Consider the following 17371-nt stretch of genomic DNA (forward strand, 5'->3'; position numbering starts at 1 on the left):
GCAACAAAAAGGGCAAGTGCTATTCTGGACTGCATTAATAGAAGTATCACTTCCAAACCATGTGACATACCAGTTGCCCTTTACTCAGCACTGGTTGGGCCTCATCTGGAGTGCTGTGTCCAGTTCTGGGCACCAGAATTTAAGAAAGATGCAGACAAGCTGGAAAGGATTCAAAGGAGGGCAACGAGGATGATCCCAGGACTGGAAACAAAGCCCTTTGAGGAAAGATTGAAAGAAGTGGGCATGGTTAGCCTTGAGAAAAGAAGACTGAGGGGCAATAGGATGGCACTCTACTTGAAAGTACTTGAAAGGTTGTCACAAAGAGGAAGGATGGGATCTCTTCTCAATCATCCCAGAGTGCAGAATGTGGAATAATGGGCTCAAGGTACAGGAAGCCAAATTCCAGCTTGATGTCAGGGAGAACTTCCTAATTATTGGAGCAGTATGAGAATGAAACCAATGACCTCAGGAAGTTTTGGGCTCTCCTACACTAGAGGCATTCCAGGCAGCCATCTGAGAGGAATGGTTTAACTTGGAGTCCTGTACTGAGCAGGGGGTTATACTCTCTGTTCCTTCTCAACTCTATTATTCTATTATTCTATGATTACTGTCTTCATTATTAGTGTATGGGAGAGCCAGTGTGGCGTAGTGGTTAAGAGCACAGGACTGGGACTCAAACCATGTGGGCTCTAGTCCCCACTCAGTCATAGAGCCAACAGGGTAACTTTGGGCTAGTTTCAAACACTCAGCCCAACCTGCCTCACAGGGTTCTTGTAGTGGGGATAATATTGAGAGCAAGAGAAGGAGAATTATGTACGCTGCTTCGAGTTCTTTGTAAGAAAAAGGCAGGATAGAAATCTAATAAATACATATGTAAATAAATTGTATTTATATACACTGTCTGAGCAGGGTACAACTGATGATAAAATACAAAATAAAATACAAAAGGGAGTGAAAGAAATCCAAACATTTCACTAAAGATTTCAAGCCAAATTTTAAAAACTTGATTAATGATTAAGACAAGTCAAAACTGACAAGCCCCTCCCCCTGATACATGCACACGCGTGCACACACACACACACACAGGTGCTGTTTGGAGTTATTCCACATCTTTCAGTTCAGAAGGCAGTGGAAGTGGCACCTGAAGGAGTGTCTCAGATGTTTGGGTGTGTGGTGACTGGAAGAAACATTCCATCAAGTATTTAGGCTCCATGTTATGTAAGACTTGATAGGCTAAGACCAGGAACTTGGGAGCATATAGACAACCAATGGAAGTGAGCCAGGGTTTGTGTTGAGTGTTTTTTGCTTATCAGCTTTTGTTAGTGTTTGTGTATTTAATGTATGGCCCAAGACTATTTTTTTTCTTCCACTGAGGCCCAGAGAAGCCAAAAGGTTGGACATCCCTGATATAGAGTGACCAAAGCTGTTTCTGTGCCAAAACCCAGCCTGAACTTCAAGTGAAATGGATTTAGATAATCAGTCTTCTCCAAGAGTGGCTGCAGCTGATGGCAACCACTCAAGGACTTTGTATGGAAGGAAACATTCAATAAAGTTATTGGGATCTTCCAGGGTTTTTTCAGGAGTAGCCTCATCGCCTCTTGTTTAAGGCAGCATGCGACTACTCACTTTCTGAAAGAAGCATTGATCATCCTGGCTGTTCCCTCCCTGCTAGCTTATATATCCCAAAAGGGGCAAGGATCTAGTACAGTTGTGGTTGCATGAACCTGTCCAAGCACCTTGTCAAAATCCTCAAGCTGTACTAACTGAAACTCATCCAAGAAACTGCACCAGGTTGCACAGTGGATATCTTGCCTGATTCAGTAACATGGCCTGATGCACTAACACTAGAGTCTAAATCCAAGCAGATGCAAGAGATTTTATCCTGGAAGTGCCGAGCAAATATACTACAGCAGACCTCAAATGCCTCCAAGATATATTTTGGGGCTAACCTATAACACAGAGGTGGCCAGAATTGCTCAATGGAAGAGCTACATACAGTAAATACCAGATGTATGGCAGCCGCAATTGGGTGCCCAGGGGTAGCAGAGAGTGGCAAATGGCAAGTGGGTGCCTGTGGGAATCCATAGTGGTGAATAGTGAATCACAAAATAAATAAGCACATGTGGCTTCCAACCCTTGGTTTGGCCACCCCGGTAGATCCCTGATGACCCTGAGTTGTTCCACTGGGCGGCAGCAGCAGATTGAATAGAGGTGGTAAGGTGTTGTTGTTGCCCTGACTGTTCCTAAATATACCTGACCACAACTACTTACCAGACCTTGATTGCATCTACTAGAGGTTTTTCACCAACTGTACTCAAGCCATCTTTGGTATTGATTCATTATTCTCAGCTCCAGGGTGCATCATGGAACTGTATGAGCTGTCCCAGCGAGAGTGTTTAAGAGTGGTTCTGTCAGCCACCTGGGTCATCCCTATATTCCAGAGACTGATCAACTATTCAGCAAGATCACCAGCCATATCAGCCAGAAAGCCCCTCCCCCCAAGTCCTTTGGAAACAATCTAGATCCATCAGCCTCCAGGGGTGGACCATTTTAATTGGTCCCTTATCCTTTTACTCATAAAGAATAGAAGTCACCATTAGTCTAAATCTCAACAAGCAGTTATTTGACCATGACAAAGGGACTGATTCCAAGCCCCCTACCTTCAGCTCATCATCCTCATGCCCAGCTGCGGAAAACAAACACAAAAACAAAAACAGAACTGGAGTATGTCTTGCTACATGTGTTGGACCAATGACAATTTGGGATGGTTTCATGCTTGTCGTGAGTTTGTGAAATCCTAAGCTGCTTCACATAGGGTGTCCTTGGTGTAGAAGTTAATGTCCTCCAGGACCAACAGTTTGAGGGACCTCAGCCTTGCAACCTAGACCAGACCTTGGATAGGGGAGTGGTGGGCTATACACCAAGCAATTCCCTAATCTGTTCCACTGGCCCAACACAGGAAGCAAACACTCCAAACTGGTAGTCAGACAGATGGGGAGCAGAAAGAGAGGCAATTCCTATAGAACTGTATCCTCCCCAGCCCTCAGTGCTGAAGCAAGGACTCCAGTGGGTGACTAATTTCATCCACTCAAGTCTCTATAATGCATACTTGATCAGCCACCTAATGCACTATTAAACTGTGGAGGAGGAGGTCATACTTCGGGCTCATCTGCATTTAAAAACAGCATCTGATCACCTGAAAGCAGGTTAATAGGCCAATAACCAGACTTGTAAAAGCAAGGAGGACTGGAACATGGCACAGCACTGTGTTCCCCTTTCTTGTCTAGCCCCTCTCACAATGCCATATCTGCATCTACTTGTCAAATCCTACCCCACCCCCAGATTTTCCCATTTGGCTCCATGTCTTCCCTCCAAAGCACATATTGTGGCCCTAGGAAGGGGAAAAAGTAACCCCCTTCCAAGGGCTCTGAGGAAACCAATGTTAAGAGGGTGGGGCCTTGCTCTTGCATCTGTCCCCAAAGTAGCAACCTGCTCTGGCATTGCCCCCTTTGACTTGGCTGATGCCCCAGAAGTTGGAGAGTGAAAAAGTATGAGCCAGACAGCAGTGTAGGGCAGCTCTCGGTAAGTACATCTCACTCGCCAGTGGGGTGTTCTGACGTTCTCTTTCTGTGATGTAAAGTGAACCCAGCCAAGCCAATTCAGCAGTCTCAAAGTGAGAACTTCTACTTTCAATTTTGTTCTTGTCTTTATTTATCACATTGAAATTAAGTTTTCTTCATTTGCTCTGAGAGACTTTCGTACTCACAGAAAGAGGCAAACCTCCTACAAATCCAAATGGCTGAACCAACATACTATTTGCTTGCATATACAAGCAATACAACAGATTATTTGGATCTGGAGTCTAACTGGTGTGATATGACCGACACAGGCAAATTCAGTGCCACATTCACCAGCGTCCTGTACTCCATAATTTTTCTCCTCAGTCTGCTAGGAAATAGCCTTGTCTTGTGGATTGTGATCAGATATGAAAGCCTCTTGTCCTTAACAAACCTCTTCATCATGAATCTTTGCCTCACAGACTTGGCTTTTTCTTTCACGCTGCCTTTCTGGATTGTGTACAATTACTATGGATGGATTTTTGGCGGGTTTCTCTGCACGGCTGTGAATGCAATCTTTTCTATCAGCTACTATGGTGGTGTGATCTTTCTTACCATTATGACCATCCTCCGGCTCCTGGCTGTGATACATCCTTTGTCAACACTGAGGACTCAGATGAAGAGATGTGGTTTGTTGGTGAACATTGTTTCTTGGATCATTAGCATCGCAGTCGTGATTCCTGAAATGATGAATACCCAAATAATTCTTCACAGTGATGGCTTCAAGCAGTGTGAGTACAAAGACCATTCAGTCTGGAAGTTGGTGGAGCTGTGTCAGCAACTTGCTTTTTTTCTAGTTTCCTTCATTATCATCACAATTTGCTACACTGTGATGCTGAAGGTTCTGCTTAGATCAAGATCTCAGCGAAGACACAGGACTGTAAGGCTCATATTTGCCATTGTGGTAGTCTTTTTCCTGACCTGGGCACCTTTCAACATTCTTGGCTTTGTATACAATTTAGCCGAACAGCACTACATCACGGCAACTTGTCAACACAAAAAAAATATTTTCTTTGCTTATGACATCAGCCGCAAAATAGCCTACTGCCACTGCTGCCTCAATCCGGTGCTCTACGTCTTTGTTGGGGTGAAATTCAGAAGGCATCTGAAACTCTTGTGCAAGCACTACATTCTGTGCTGTAACAGGATGCCACCTGCCAGCCCTAGAAAGGTTTCTTTTCATGTGAGCCTAGATGAGGATGCATCTGTGTACTGAAGAGAAGACCACCAAACAGAATGAGAAACTGAATGGTGTGAACAAGCTAAAGAGGTAGAAATGCCCCCTTCACATTGCCCCAGAGGATTTAGCAGGAATGGTTAATTGGTAGGAAATTGAAAAAGTACCCATTTGAGGAAAAAAATGCTTTCTGCTCTGAATAATTCTGGTTATATGGGGACACCTAGCCATTTATGTACTAGATCTGAGTGTTTTTTTTTTTTTTTGTTTAAGAATCTTTGGTAAGCTGCTTTGAGAGGCACATAGGGAGATAAAATGGAATGTAAATGAACAAATTCTTTAAACATGAATTGATTATTGAGTAATAATATTTTCTGGGTGTTTGGGGGTAGGGGATACAGGAGATATAAAGTGAGCATAGACTTGTATGCATCTAGTTCAATGACTGGTTTGATGCAGGAAATTCAGAGCTGGAGCATTGCCAATAGACAGATGTCCAGTCTCTGAAGACATCTTCTGTTCAGCTAGGACAGAACTCATCAACCACCTAGGCAGCTGGATCTGTTGTCAGACTTCTCTTTTCATCAAGAAGGTGCGATCTGGAGTTCATCTGCTTTCCTAATGACAAAGGGCTGCTTCATACAATCAGCCCACCATGAGTTATTTATTTATTTAAGTCATGGTTGGCTATGGTGTGGGCAGGCAGTCATTTTTACCATTCCAGCTACTACCTCCACTTGTTGTGCTGCCTAAACCCAGTGGGGGTGGTTTGTGCAAGAGATAAACAACCTTTATATAATGCATGATTTGTTTTAGTGTCATGCAAGGATAAGCCCATAGCCACGTAACCAAAGGGTTCCTGAACCCCTAAATTTTATTTGCACCTCCCCACACTTTTTGTAAACAAATAAATGCATTATTGAAAATTTACAACAACTCAGAGAAGGCTGTGCTCTTCTTTAAAGTACATATGGTATTATCTTCCTGAATTTCTATGGTGGATTCTACCTGCATATTCTTAATAGTACTTGCAATCTGAGACTATACCTGTGATGAAGAAATATCTTGACTTGTGGAAAGGGCTGTCTATATTTTTTGAGAAGGAGTGGATTGCTCAGATTAGTAAGGACAGATTTTTTTTAAAACCCCTATCAGTTCCAGAAAGGACTGGACATGTGGATTCAATGATGGTTGTATATTTAGATGAAGAATTCTTTTTTCCACACTCAAACAGTACTTCTTTTCCATGTGAAAGAAATTGTCACCTAAAAATGGAAGCTATTGGATTGCTCTATCGGAACAGTAGTCTTTCTGTTCCATTTCTTACTGAAATTATACTAACATGCAAGGATATTGTAAATTTGTAATATCACTGTTGCAGCAGAAGAATTGGTTCATTTGAGACAGGACTGAAACATTGAGTGTGTTATGAGACAGCTGCAAGAAATACAAAATATGATTGTCAACCACATTTCTGAAGTAATGAACAAAGCATATGAACCTCTTGAAAATTATCCACGTTCAAACTATCTGGATAAACTCCCATGGGCTTCAGGAAAGTTGCTTTTAATAAAGTCAGAGAACTGGCAAATTCCATGTAAGCAAAGCCCAAGAAGAAAAAGAGTTCAAGAGCTGTGGGGATTAATTTTAAGTGTAAAAAGGATCTTGGAGTTGTAGTTGATCACAATCTGTTTTCATATAGGATCAATCATAAGTGACTTTGTAAATTAATAAAGTATTGCTCAAGGGTCTGAAATCCTGTAATTATTTAGTTAATTGAACAATATGCAAAATTTGACATGCTATTATTTCTGCAATGTGTGAAGTTACATATTTGACCAATATACTTGTCAACCATGTACATAAAAATACCTGAAATGTGTTTATATCTTGCATGCAAAAGCTAGGATAAATACAAGTCCAGCTATTTAGGTTCTGATGAAGTTTCCCTAATAAAAGTTTAAAGTTTATATTTAAAATTATAGAGATTCTTGCCTGTTCTCTGCTCTCCCACTGCCCCCCCCCCACCAAATCTGCAGGGTTTTTCCTTTCTGGCTCCTTCTCTGGGAAAAGGGAAAACAGGGAAGTTATGCAAATGATTCAGCTGTTGACAGAATGGAAATATCCTTGGAAGTTTGAATCCACAAAATGTATCCTTTACTAATCCTTTGAAATACACACACACATCTCTTGTTATCCTATTAGTGAAATGGAAACTGTTGCAAGCTGAGATCTGCCCTGTGCTTTCCTTTGCAATTTAAAATACCTAGCTAGCTCATCCTCTGTCTTGAAGGTAATTCCTACCTCTGACTGTAAAAAGCAAACTTTGAACCTGTTAAATTCTGTAACTCCTGGTTGTTTTATTTATCTGTTACTCAGGCCCTCTATGCATCATGTTTTTTTTAATGTCCGTAATGATTTCTCAGTGTTTCTGTATTTTCCTTGTGAGCTTCTGTATTGTCTTACATTATCACAACATTCAAAGTCTCATTCCCCTTCATCTCATGTGTATGTGTCTACAAGCCCATGAAACATTCTGTCCATGCTTTGTTCCCTGTAGCAGTCCCAGACTGTTGTAATTTAGGGATTTCTGTTGCTGTAAATAAACTGTTGAGTGCTTGATTGTACACTTCCACTGAATCTGCATATTCATTCCAAGGAGGTCTGAAATCCTGGCAGTTCACATAATTAAGTCAATGTGGCTTAAACCCAGTGAGAGTAGTTTATTGTCCTACTTAATAAATTATCCACAAATGTAAAACACCTATGAGTTTTGGGTTGTTTATTATTTTTTAATTTTTTAATTAAAATTTTAAACTAACGCTAAAAACATCAAACATCACATACATTGGATTTACTGGGTCAACCCCCTACTACATATTTTTTAAACATTCTAAAGTCAAATTCAAATCAATTTATAATAATTTGAAAACATCTCTAAGTTTACACCAAGTTCCATTTCTCCAGCCAGTTATAGAAAGAATCCCAAGTTCGATAGAAGTCAGTATCCTCTTTCTCCTTCAATGATAAAGTCAATCTATCCATTTCTGCACAGTCCAAGATCTTTCTTACAATCAATCCATCGGTGGGTAGCTCCTCACTTTTCCAATATTGAGCAAATGCAATCCTCGCCGCTGTGATTAGGTGCATCATCAGGTACATTTTCTGTCTGCTTGTTTATTAATCACACCAACAGTGAACTTTTTCCAAGTTTGGACAACATGTCAACCTACAAGTGGGGTTTGGGTTATAGAATAGCATGTGCCACAAACCATAGTAGCTTACTTAAGGCAACATGTTCTAAACAATCATGCAACCAAGGACATAAAGTTGACAAATCTGAAAGAGGGTTTCAGTAGAACACATGAGTTTCATGCAAAAATTCCCAGAATCAATCCTTGGCTTTTCTAGGTAGTTCTGGAAAAGTGACTGGAGAGTGACTGCCAGCCAATTTAGACCTTGACAAGGTTCATAATTATCACTGCAGTCCATCATGGCTCCTTATTAAGACCATCAAGACTTATTAGTAAGACCAACAAGTAAGACAACTCCAAGTCCCCAGCTATGGCTTCTTATTATGTAAGAACCCAGCATGGCTGACAAGCCACCCAGAAACTATAGATTGTTTCAGGGTTACAGGTGGCTTGTCAACCATTCCAAAATTGCACCCTTATCAGGGAAATAAGAGGGGTGGCTAACAGGAAGAGGGCCTTTTCTGCTACTGCTCCCCATATTTGGAATGCTCTCTCTAAGGAGATTCACCTGGTGTCCTGTGTTTTCCTTTCAGTGCCAGGCAAAGACTTATCTTTCTAAAAGATATTTTAATACCTCATTCCCCCTATAGATGTCACTATGGACTGCTGGGTTTATTAATTAATTGGAATTTTATATTAGTATTAGATTAATTGAACTTTCATTATTTAAAATTTTATTGTTGAGTTTTAACATTGTGTTTTCAGAATGCGCTATTTTAACAGTGTGAATCACAGGTAGAGTAGGCAGCATATAAATATTTTAAAGAAATATTTATTTAAGTGACTTCTCATTATGTTTGAACCAAGCCAGTGCTGAGATAGATAGGTCAACAGTCAGACATCATGGCCAGGTTTGCATGTAGGAGATGTGCAAGGATGGCCAAAAATAAATGAAAAATAATTATTGCAATCAGTTATAGGTATTATGGCAGCCAAAGACATAATTAAAAACAAATACTTGAGAGCCAGTGTGGTGTAGTGGATAAGAGCATGGGACTGGGACTCAGACGATCTGGGTTCTACTCCCCGCTCAGCCATGGAGCCAGCTGGGTGTCTTTGGGCCAGTCACAGACTCTTAGTCCAACCTACCTCACAAGGTTGTTGTGGGGATAAGATGGAGGAGGAGATGTAAGCTGCCTTGAGCCCTTTGTAGGAAAAAGGCAGGATATAAATCAAATAAATAAATAAATAAAATAAGTACTTGGCAACCACAAGCAATCCCTCTAGGTCACCTTGGAGAGACTGCTTGTGACTGTCAAAAGTGAAAGCTGGTTTGACAGTTGGATTTTGTGGTCTGATTTTTTTTCTTTTCTGAATAACAAAAAAACCACAGAGAAACTAAAATGGCTTGTCCTACCCCTTGTATTATTCCCATATTATGCCTAGGATTCCCATGAGAGGACCCAAAGGGGACTCACTATCCACAAGATGCCCAATCTTCTATCAAGTGCCTCAGGAGTAAGTTAACTCATAGCATCCCATTAATATGACCACTCTTTCCTTTCCTTTCTCTTAAAATCACCCAAAAAGCAGAGGGAACTTTGATAGCCAGCACTAAAATCCATATTTGCATGATAGCTTTACTGAGCTTTACTCTTCTTGTGCTTGTCCCTATTTACTATTCTTGCGCTTGATTACGTCTGCCAGATAGAGCTCCTCAATCACACTTGTCATTACTCAGAATATCTCACAAGTGGTGGATTTGATGACATATGCAGTCCTAAAACACCTGGAAGATCACACATTTCCCATTCTTGTCATGAGCTGAGTGAGTTTACAGTACAGCTAAGTGTGCTCCTCTCTGTGGCCCTATTTTAGCCATTCTGTTGGCATATTTTCCAGCATAGCAGAAGCACCAGTAGAACATATCCTTGTGCTGGCACATTCATCATGAGGGAGGTGTGTCTGGAATCGCTCCACCTTAGTGGCCATCCTTGCCGGGGCAGTCTGTCCTTCCATGTTGCACAAAGTATGTGTGTGTGCATCTCTGTGCCTGAAGGAATGCAATCTATGTGTGTGAAGGGGGTCAAAGGTATGTGCATGTTTGTGTCCAGACCAGCATGCTCTGGGTTGTGATAGTCCATGTGCTTGCTTTGGAGGGAATGGGACTCACCACCCCTGTTATAAAATCAGCGGTATCTCCTGAATATGACTGAGCTCTTTCCATGATCCAGTCTTATATTCCAACAGATTCACACCAGAAAATAATTTTATCAGAATGCCTGCAGTTATTTTAAGTCTTTGCAATTCAAAAACAGGTAGTCCTATTTTATTGTTAAAATTTCAAGGGTGAAGGAATGATGGTCTGAACACTGTTAACAGGTTACTATTACTATATTCAAATAATTGTGTGTTTGCTACGTGTATAAGGGAGCCAGTATAGTGTAATGGAGAGAGTGACTGGGATTCAGGTACTAGATTCTGTTCGGCCACAAATTTCACTGGGTGACTTTGGGTCAGTTGCTGACTCTCAGCCTAACCGACATTACAGGGTTGTTTTTGTGAAAAGAAGACTGAGAGGAGGAGGAAGATTATGTAAGCCACTCTGAGTTCCTTGAAGGAAAAAAACCCTAGGATATAAATAGACAACTATAACTAGAGAATATTTATTTATCTGGATAAAGATATTTATTTAAATATCCAGATTATTTATCTGGATAAAGTGAAGGCCAACTTTGAAAGAGCCTAATTTGACTGCTGTTGGATCAATTTATTATGATATTAACTTTAATATTAAACATTATTAATATTAACAAACAAAAGCATTTTTGGAAATGGAAATTTTTCAGTGGAAAAATATGGAAGAAAAATATTTGCCTTTTCTGCCTCACATTTCTGAATATGTCTTGTGTGCATAAATCCACAATCCTATATACATTTAAAGGGGACCCTGTCCTTTATTATGTAGTAATTTATAGGGTTGTACCATGCCTTTTTTGGGTTGACGTTCCTGCGATGCTCCCCAATTGCAGACCAAACTTCTACTAGTTAAAGTGGGCTTTAAGGTTTGCTCAGGGAAAAACCTTAAAGCTAGCCAAAATCTTAAAGCTAGCTTTAGCCAGCTAGGCTTCCCTGGCTTCTTTGAAGTACCCTGCCCATTAAATTGAGGAACAGGAATAGGATGGTGCAATGTGGATCAGTCATACTGTGAAAGTGGGTTTATATTTAAAACTGCAGTAATAACAAAAGTATAACAAAAAGCCTAAAGAGAGAAAAGGAAATAATCTACAAAAGAAAAAAAAAGTAGACCCATGATAATAGAGATCTCATGATGATTAACTGAAGGAAGAACTTCTGAGAAGTCTAGTTTTATTTTGATTATAGGTGATCAAAAGACAACAAACGAGACAAAAATAAAAGAGAAAATAGCAGTTTCATTTAGGGATGTGCCGAGCTTTTCCAGAACATGCTTTGTATCTGCCCATTGGACTTCTTCCAGTGCTTATCCCTCTCTAAGGAAAAGGACCAAGCCTAGAAGTCTGGGAGTGTTTGCAGACACTGGATTGTGCAACAGGAAATCTTCCACATCCACCCTTCCTGGTGGCCAACCTCCCTCCCTGTGGTGGTACAAAGGGAAAGGGGGCATAGGCAGTGACCATGCTGGCTGCCATTCCTTGTGCCCTGTCATGGCGTGTTGGGAAAATTTGGATAAATTCTGTCAGAAAAACATTACTTCTGTGTGCTTTTGCACTGTGGGATCAAATCCTGTACTCCTTCTCAAACCAAGCTAAGGCACTGTTTAAAATTGCATTCCTCCCGGGCAAAATGGTGCAGATGCATTGCTTAGGGTCTGAGTCTAGATAAGCTTATGAGTTCATGAATAGTTTCAGTAGCTTGAATTTACATGTCTAAGCAGACCTGGAGATGGGTTCAAGTTACTCAGCTAAAGTGTCAATACACTGCAATTAGAAATATTGTAATCTTATTGTCACTGTATGATTGACTGACATTCCTTTATCTGTTCTGTATGTGATGACCTCAGAACCTTATTGTACTATCTGCATTCTGTCATCAATTGCCCTGTACCTGTGACGTGACTGGGAGGGTATAAATGCCCTTTAATGGTATTGAAGCTTTGCAGCAGTTCACCTCTGCCTGCCCGGTAATGCATTATCGTGAGTGTACCACGGGAACCTGAGTAATACAATAAAGCCAAGATGGTCTGGACGCTTGATCTTTCCCACAAACCCGAGTTTTATTTCCTCTTCTCAAACTGAGATTCCAGGATTCTGACAGGCACTGCATGGGCAGCACGTGGTGCTTGATTTCTAGCAAGCATCCCACAAACCCTGGGTGTGCTCGCCAAGAACTTAAGACTCCGGGGTGCTGCAAAGAGGACCAGAGTCTGGCAAGCCAAAGCAAACGAATTCGGCAGATTTTCCAACCAAAGTTTCCTCCCAGATCCCTAGTTGTATTATCAGTAGCAGATAAAATCAAACTTCAGCTTGACCCAAAGCAGGTGTGTGAGATTAGATTGCAAGGGAAAACAAAGGAATGGCAGGGGAAAGGTTGCTTAACAAGAGCCTTTTGCGTTGGGGGTTAGATTGGGCATGGGAAACCTGGTTCAAATCCCCTTGCAGGCACCAAGCTCACCAAGTGACCTTGGGTCAGCCTCAACTCCTTCACAGCACTGTTATATGGGGAGAAGAGGACCATGCATACCATCCTGAGCACCCTAAAAAGACATTGATGTACTGAATATTTGTTGATTCCCTGTTGTAAGCCACTTAGGAATTGCAAGATAAAGGAAATCCTTTTATGACAATTCATCTGAAATTGTCAGTCACTAGGGTCAGTGATCCCATGAAACATCCAATCTGATATTCTTAAAATGGTTGTTCTATGTCTGTGTTTTCTCCACTTTTGCTTGTACCTGTGTATGTTTTTAATCTCTCTCCAAATAAAATTTTGTTATGAGTTCCTGATGCCTCTTGCATGAAGCTGGACTAGAATCCTCTCCTACATTAGTGCTGCCAAATTCTCTAGATTTCTTCTTCCACTTTGTAGATTTCTAAGTGTCAGGAAATGAGACTCTAAAAACAAAGTACAAGGAGAATCCACACAGGTGCATTCTAATGCACTACAGCTTTGCCATTCACCCTACCCAGAAATGAAAAATCCCCGCGGACTGCCACTTTGGGCCAACTCACTCTCCTAAAATCTCACTTCACCACTACATTGCTGTGCGAATGCTATGATAAAACAAGGAACAATGGCCAACAACAACCTTCGCAGAGTGAGTTCAACGAAACAAATTAAGCTTGCTATCCAGCCTTAGGAACATTACGATTTCCTTCTCTGCATTTAAAGGGTTAAAATATTGTCCGGCGGTATCATGGGAGATGCCCGCCTCCAGGAATCATGGGAGTTGTAGGAAAAACATTGCCAGGATGTTATTGTGTCATGGCTGCCTTCCGCTAGAGGTAATGTACTTTATTTATTTTTCCCCTCGGAGATAGTTAAGTTTGATATGCCCCTCTCGCTCGTCCCCACGTCGAGGAGACTCCGGTCCCCTAAAACAAAGTGGCGCCCTCCCAGGAAAGCGGCAGATCCAGTAGGCTGCGGGTGTTGCCTAAGAGTTGTGGGGAAGGAGAATTTCAAACTTTCTTTTCCTTTCACTTGTTGCAGCTGCGGCCACTGCGGCGCTTTCTGCGCTCCGCGGTACAGCTTCTCGCTCTCGGCGATTGTTAAGGGATGCCCCTTCCTCATCGGACTGACCTGATGGCCCCATTTAGAAAGATCCTTTTGATCTTTTCTCAGAATCCTCATTCCTTCCCCCCTTCCCAAAAAATGCTTCCCGAGTTCAGCGCTTTGCATGCAGCCCGGTCCCGCTTGTCGGTTTCTTCCGCGATGGCTTGGGGAGCGATCGATTGCTTGAGCAGTTGAGCGCAGAAAGTAGCCCGCGAGTTGTGCAACAGGGCCGTCCGCAGCCAGTAGTTGCTGCTTAGAACAGCTGAGAGGTGGGTGGGGTGGGGAGAATATTTTCCGGCCGGTGCACCTGCTGGTGGGAAGCAGAGTAACCAAGCAGGAGGGCGGAGGTAACGCGACCCTGTCGGCGGGACAGGCGAGCAGTTCGTGGAAATAAGAGTTCTGTGGAACTGTTCTGTAGCTGCAGCAAAAACATTGCTCGATTATCACGGAATTTGCAGAATCATCTGTTAAACTTTCTGCTTGCCAACGTCCTATCCGTTGCGTGTTTACACGGAAGTACGCTCCGCTGTGGTTAATGGGGATCGCTCCCAAGTAACTACGCACAGGATTTGTGCTTTTTAATAGCCTCGTGTAGCCCGGTGACTTCTCAGCCGCCGCGTTCGCTGTTTCGCAGCTGTCGCCTTGTTGCTCTGGCCGCTTCATAAACAAAGGCTTGGCTTTCTTCTCGTGTTGTTCACGTTGCCTTTATATCTGCCTTTCCTCCAAGGAGTTCACAGTGGTGGACACCCTTCCCCCTGTTTTATCTTTCCAATGACCATGTGAGATGAGTGAGACTGGCCAAAGCTCCCTCAGTGAGTTTCATAACTGAGTGGAGAGCTGAACCGAGATCTTGCCAGTCGTAGGTAGACAAATCTGACCACTACAGCATTCACTACAGTTTCTATCCTGCAATTGCATCTCTAGCTATCAGTCTCAATATTAGCTTGTCTTAGAGAGGATTGCTGTTGCTATGTGACATCGTTTCAGATTTAAGATGATCCTATGAATGAATGCCCTCCAAAATGTCTTGTCCACACAATCCTGCTAGTAAGGAGAGTACCATGAAAGGAACAATAGTCTCTTGGTTTTTCATATGCCTTTAAGACTATTTCCAAAGACTTTTCCTCTCACTGTCATTTGGTCAGAAAGATCTTGTGTTTAAAGGGCTGGCAAATTTAAAAGTGTATTGCAGCCATTCCACCTCATCAGATTTTTAAACTGCTGACATACAAACATTCATTAGCCTCTTAATCCTTCAGGCCTAATACTGCTGGGCTTGCCTCAGCCACAAACAGTAAGATTATTACAGTGTAAATGAATGTATCTCTCCTGTGCTGAGGAATGTTGTTATGATTCATGTCTGAAATACAGATGTAGGATTAGTAATTTTTGTGGACTGGCACCACCTGTTTGGCACACTGTTTGATTTTTTTTTTTCCCAACTCAGGAAGGCCTAGCTGTCATCTTTGTCTAGGTATTGCATTTGGCTGGACATTGCAAAAAGTTTTTAAAGCCAGTTAATTCCTCTCTCTTTAAGCAAAGTATTCAGCTGGTTTAATCGTCTGTTGCCCTTTTTCCTTTTCCAGCCTTTCAGTATCACAGGCAAGACAACCAACATCCTAGGCTCATCCTAGGTAGAGGGTGAACCTAATGATGGTGTAGCAGAGAGAGCTCATTATTGATTGGGGTGCATTTTTATGTCCTTGACAAGTAGCCTCTGCAGCAATTTCACTGTTGTAGCCTTAACCTGCTCCTTGCGTGGGCCCAAACAACACTGGGGTAAGAAGAAGAGCATGATGCAGTGACCTGCTTGCTCCCTCCTTGGCAAGCGGTGATGAGAAAGATGAAGAAGAGCATCAGCAAGTGGAGACAATGATACTGAGAAAGTAGGCCTGCAGGAGGGGCTTTTGAAGTGTCTTGCTCAAGGGCCTTGAAAACCTAAAGCCAGCATTGGATTTAGTCAAAATCCTTATTGAACTCCAACACAAAAGTTAACATTTGTTAACATTTTCATGAGTTGTTGTTAATTTTACTATAACAGCAAAATCTCTAAAGTGCCAAGTTCAAGGAAACAGCCAATGAGTTTATAATTTGTACTATTTTGTACACATTTTATCCGGGTGGATTTGATTTAAATCATGGTTTTCTACATAATTAGAACACATGCCTGCCTTATCCATAGGTAGAGGAACTTCATTAAAATATTCCCAAACTGGGCCTGCTGCCATTATAGGTTTATATGATAAACCTCAGGCTATACATAAAAATATCCAAAGACTTCCAGAATATTCTGCTCAAATGGTTTTTACTGTCCCCCCTCCCCTGGCCACCTCCTCACAGCTTCTTGTGCAGATCTATTCCACTCCCAACAATCTTCTTCTACACATGGAATTTTTTGAAACTTAGCACTTAAGAGGTAAGGGGCCATGTACATAGAATTGCAAAGGAACAATGGGATTAGGGTCTTTTTCTCAACTCTGTATGTTTATTTTATAACATTTTTGCTGTGAAGAAGAGGCATGTGATCTCTACAGACACAAATTTTACAGAAACTGTAAAACCAAGTATCTGTGATAGTATCTTCTAGATAGAATAATTGCCTTATAATCTTACAGAAATCTCTGGAAAAGCATGACATTGTGAATGGATTAATGAAATTAATTTACCAAAACATTTAAACATTATGTGACTATAAAGCTTCATGCTAGATAATTATAAACTAATTCTTATTTCATGATGAATAACTTCTGAATTATAAGGTATCTTAAATAGAAAACTATGTTTAGATAGATTTTTCCTCAAAAAGCATTTTATTTAAAAAAAATCCAGTTTAAATTTAAAAAATCTGATTTAATTTTTTTAAATCTGATTTTTATTTTAAAAAACAAAACATTGATTTTATCCACCCTGAATATCAACCATTATGCATGTAGTTTTTCATGCCTGTAATTGTAAAATCTGAGGAGAAGCTACTGAAGAAGCTCTGAGGAAAAGCCATTAAAAACTGATTATAATTTCAGTCTTCAGTATTTGCATTTGTTTTGTAAATAGCATGAAGATCCACAGTTCTACCCTACTGTTTCTACCGCTGACTGAGGGAACATGGAAGCTGCAGTCCAACACTTCTGGAAAGCAGAAGGGTGCTCTGCAGCAATTGACTGTGCAGACTAAGTGAATTATTATTTTATTTCGGTTCCACCCGATAGCTGAAGCGTTCTGGGTAGTGAGCAATAAATGCAGTAAAATACAATACAAAATAAATCAACAGTAAAAATATGAAGTTAATTTAACAAAAATTAAAGCAACATTTTAACAACTAAGCAACAAAAACAAGTCCATACTGCTAGGCTTGCTTAAAAGCAAAAGCTGGCAATACCCACCCCTCCACTCCCATTTTAATTTAATTTTATTTTTTTTGGAGTTGGTAAAAGCCTCAACTAAGTGGGTGGTCTTAACTTGGGGCCTCTCAGTTTTATTCTCATAGAGAAGGCCCTCCTACTTGTTGCTGTCAGCTGACCTTCCCTTGGAACCTTCCTCTGAGTGCTACGTTTTTTATTTATTATATTTATATTCTGCCTTTTTCCTTTCAGGGAATTCAAATGGCTTACATAATCTCCCTCCACCTCTCAATT

General features: G+C 41.2%; 1 protein-coding gene across 1 annotated transcript; it reads left to right on the forward strand.

Annotated features, from left to right (window-relative positions):
- Nucleotides 1-3795: 3795 nt before the first annotated feature.
- XCR1 (X-C motif chemokine receptor 1) lies at nucleotides 3796-4947 on the forward strand. The gene has a single exon (XM_044419172.1). It carries the CDS (start codon nucleotides 3796-3798, stop codon nucleotides 4831-4833), a length of 1038 nt encoding a protein of 345 aa, XP_044275107.1. The 3' UTR covers nucleotides 4834-4947.
- Nucleotides 4948-17371: the final 12424 nt, after the last annotated feature.

The sequence above is a fragment of the Varanus komodoensis genome, unplaced genomic scaffold (assembly GCF_004798865.1).
Source record: "Varanus komodoensis strain SLA01 unplaced genomic scaffold, ASM479886v1 scaffold10, whole genome shotgun sequence".
Classification (NCBI taxonomy): domain Eukaryota; kingdom Metazoa; phylum Chordata; class Lepidosauria; order Squamata; family Varanidae; genus Varanus; species Varanus komodoensis.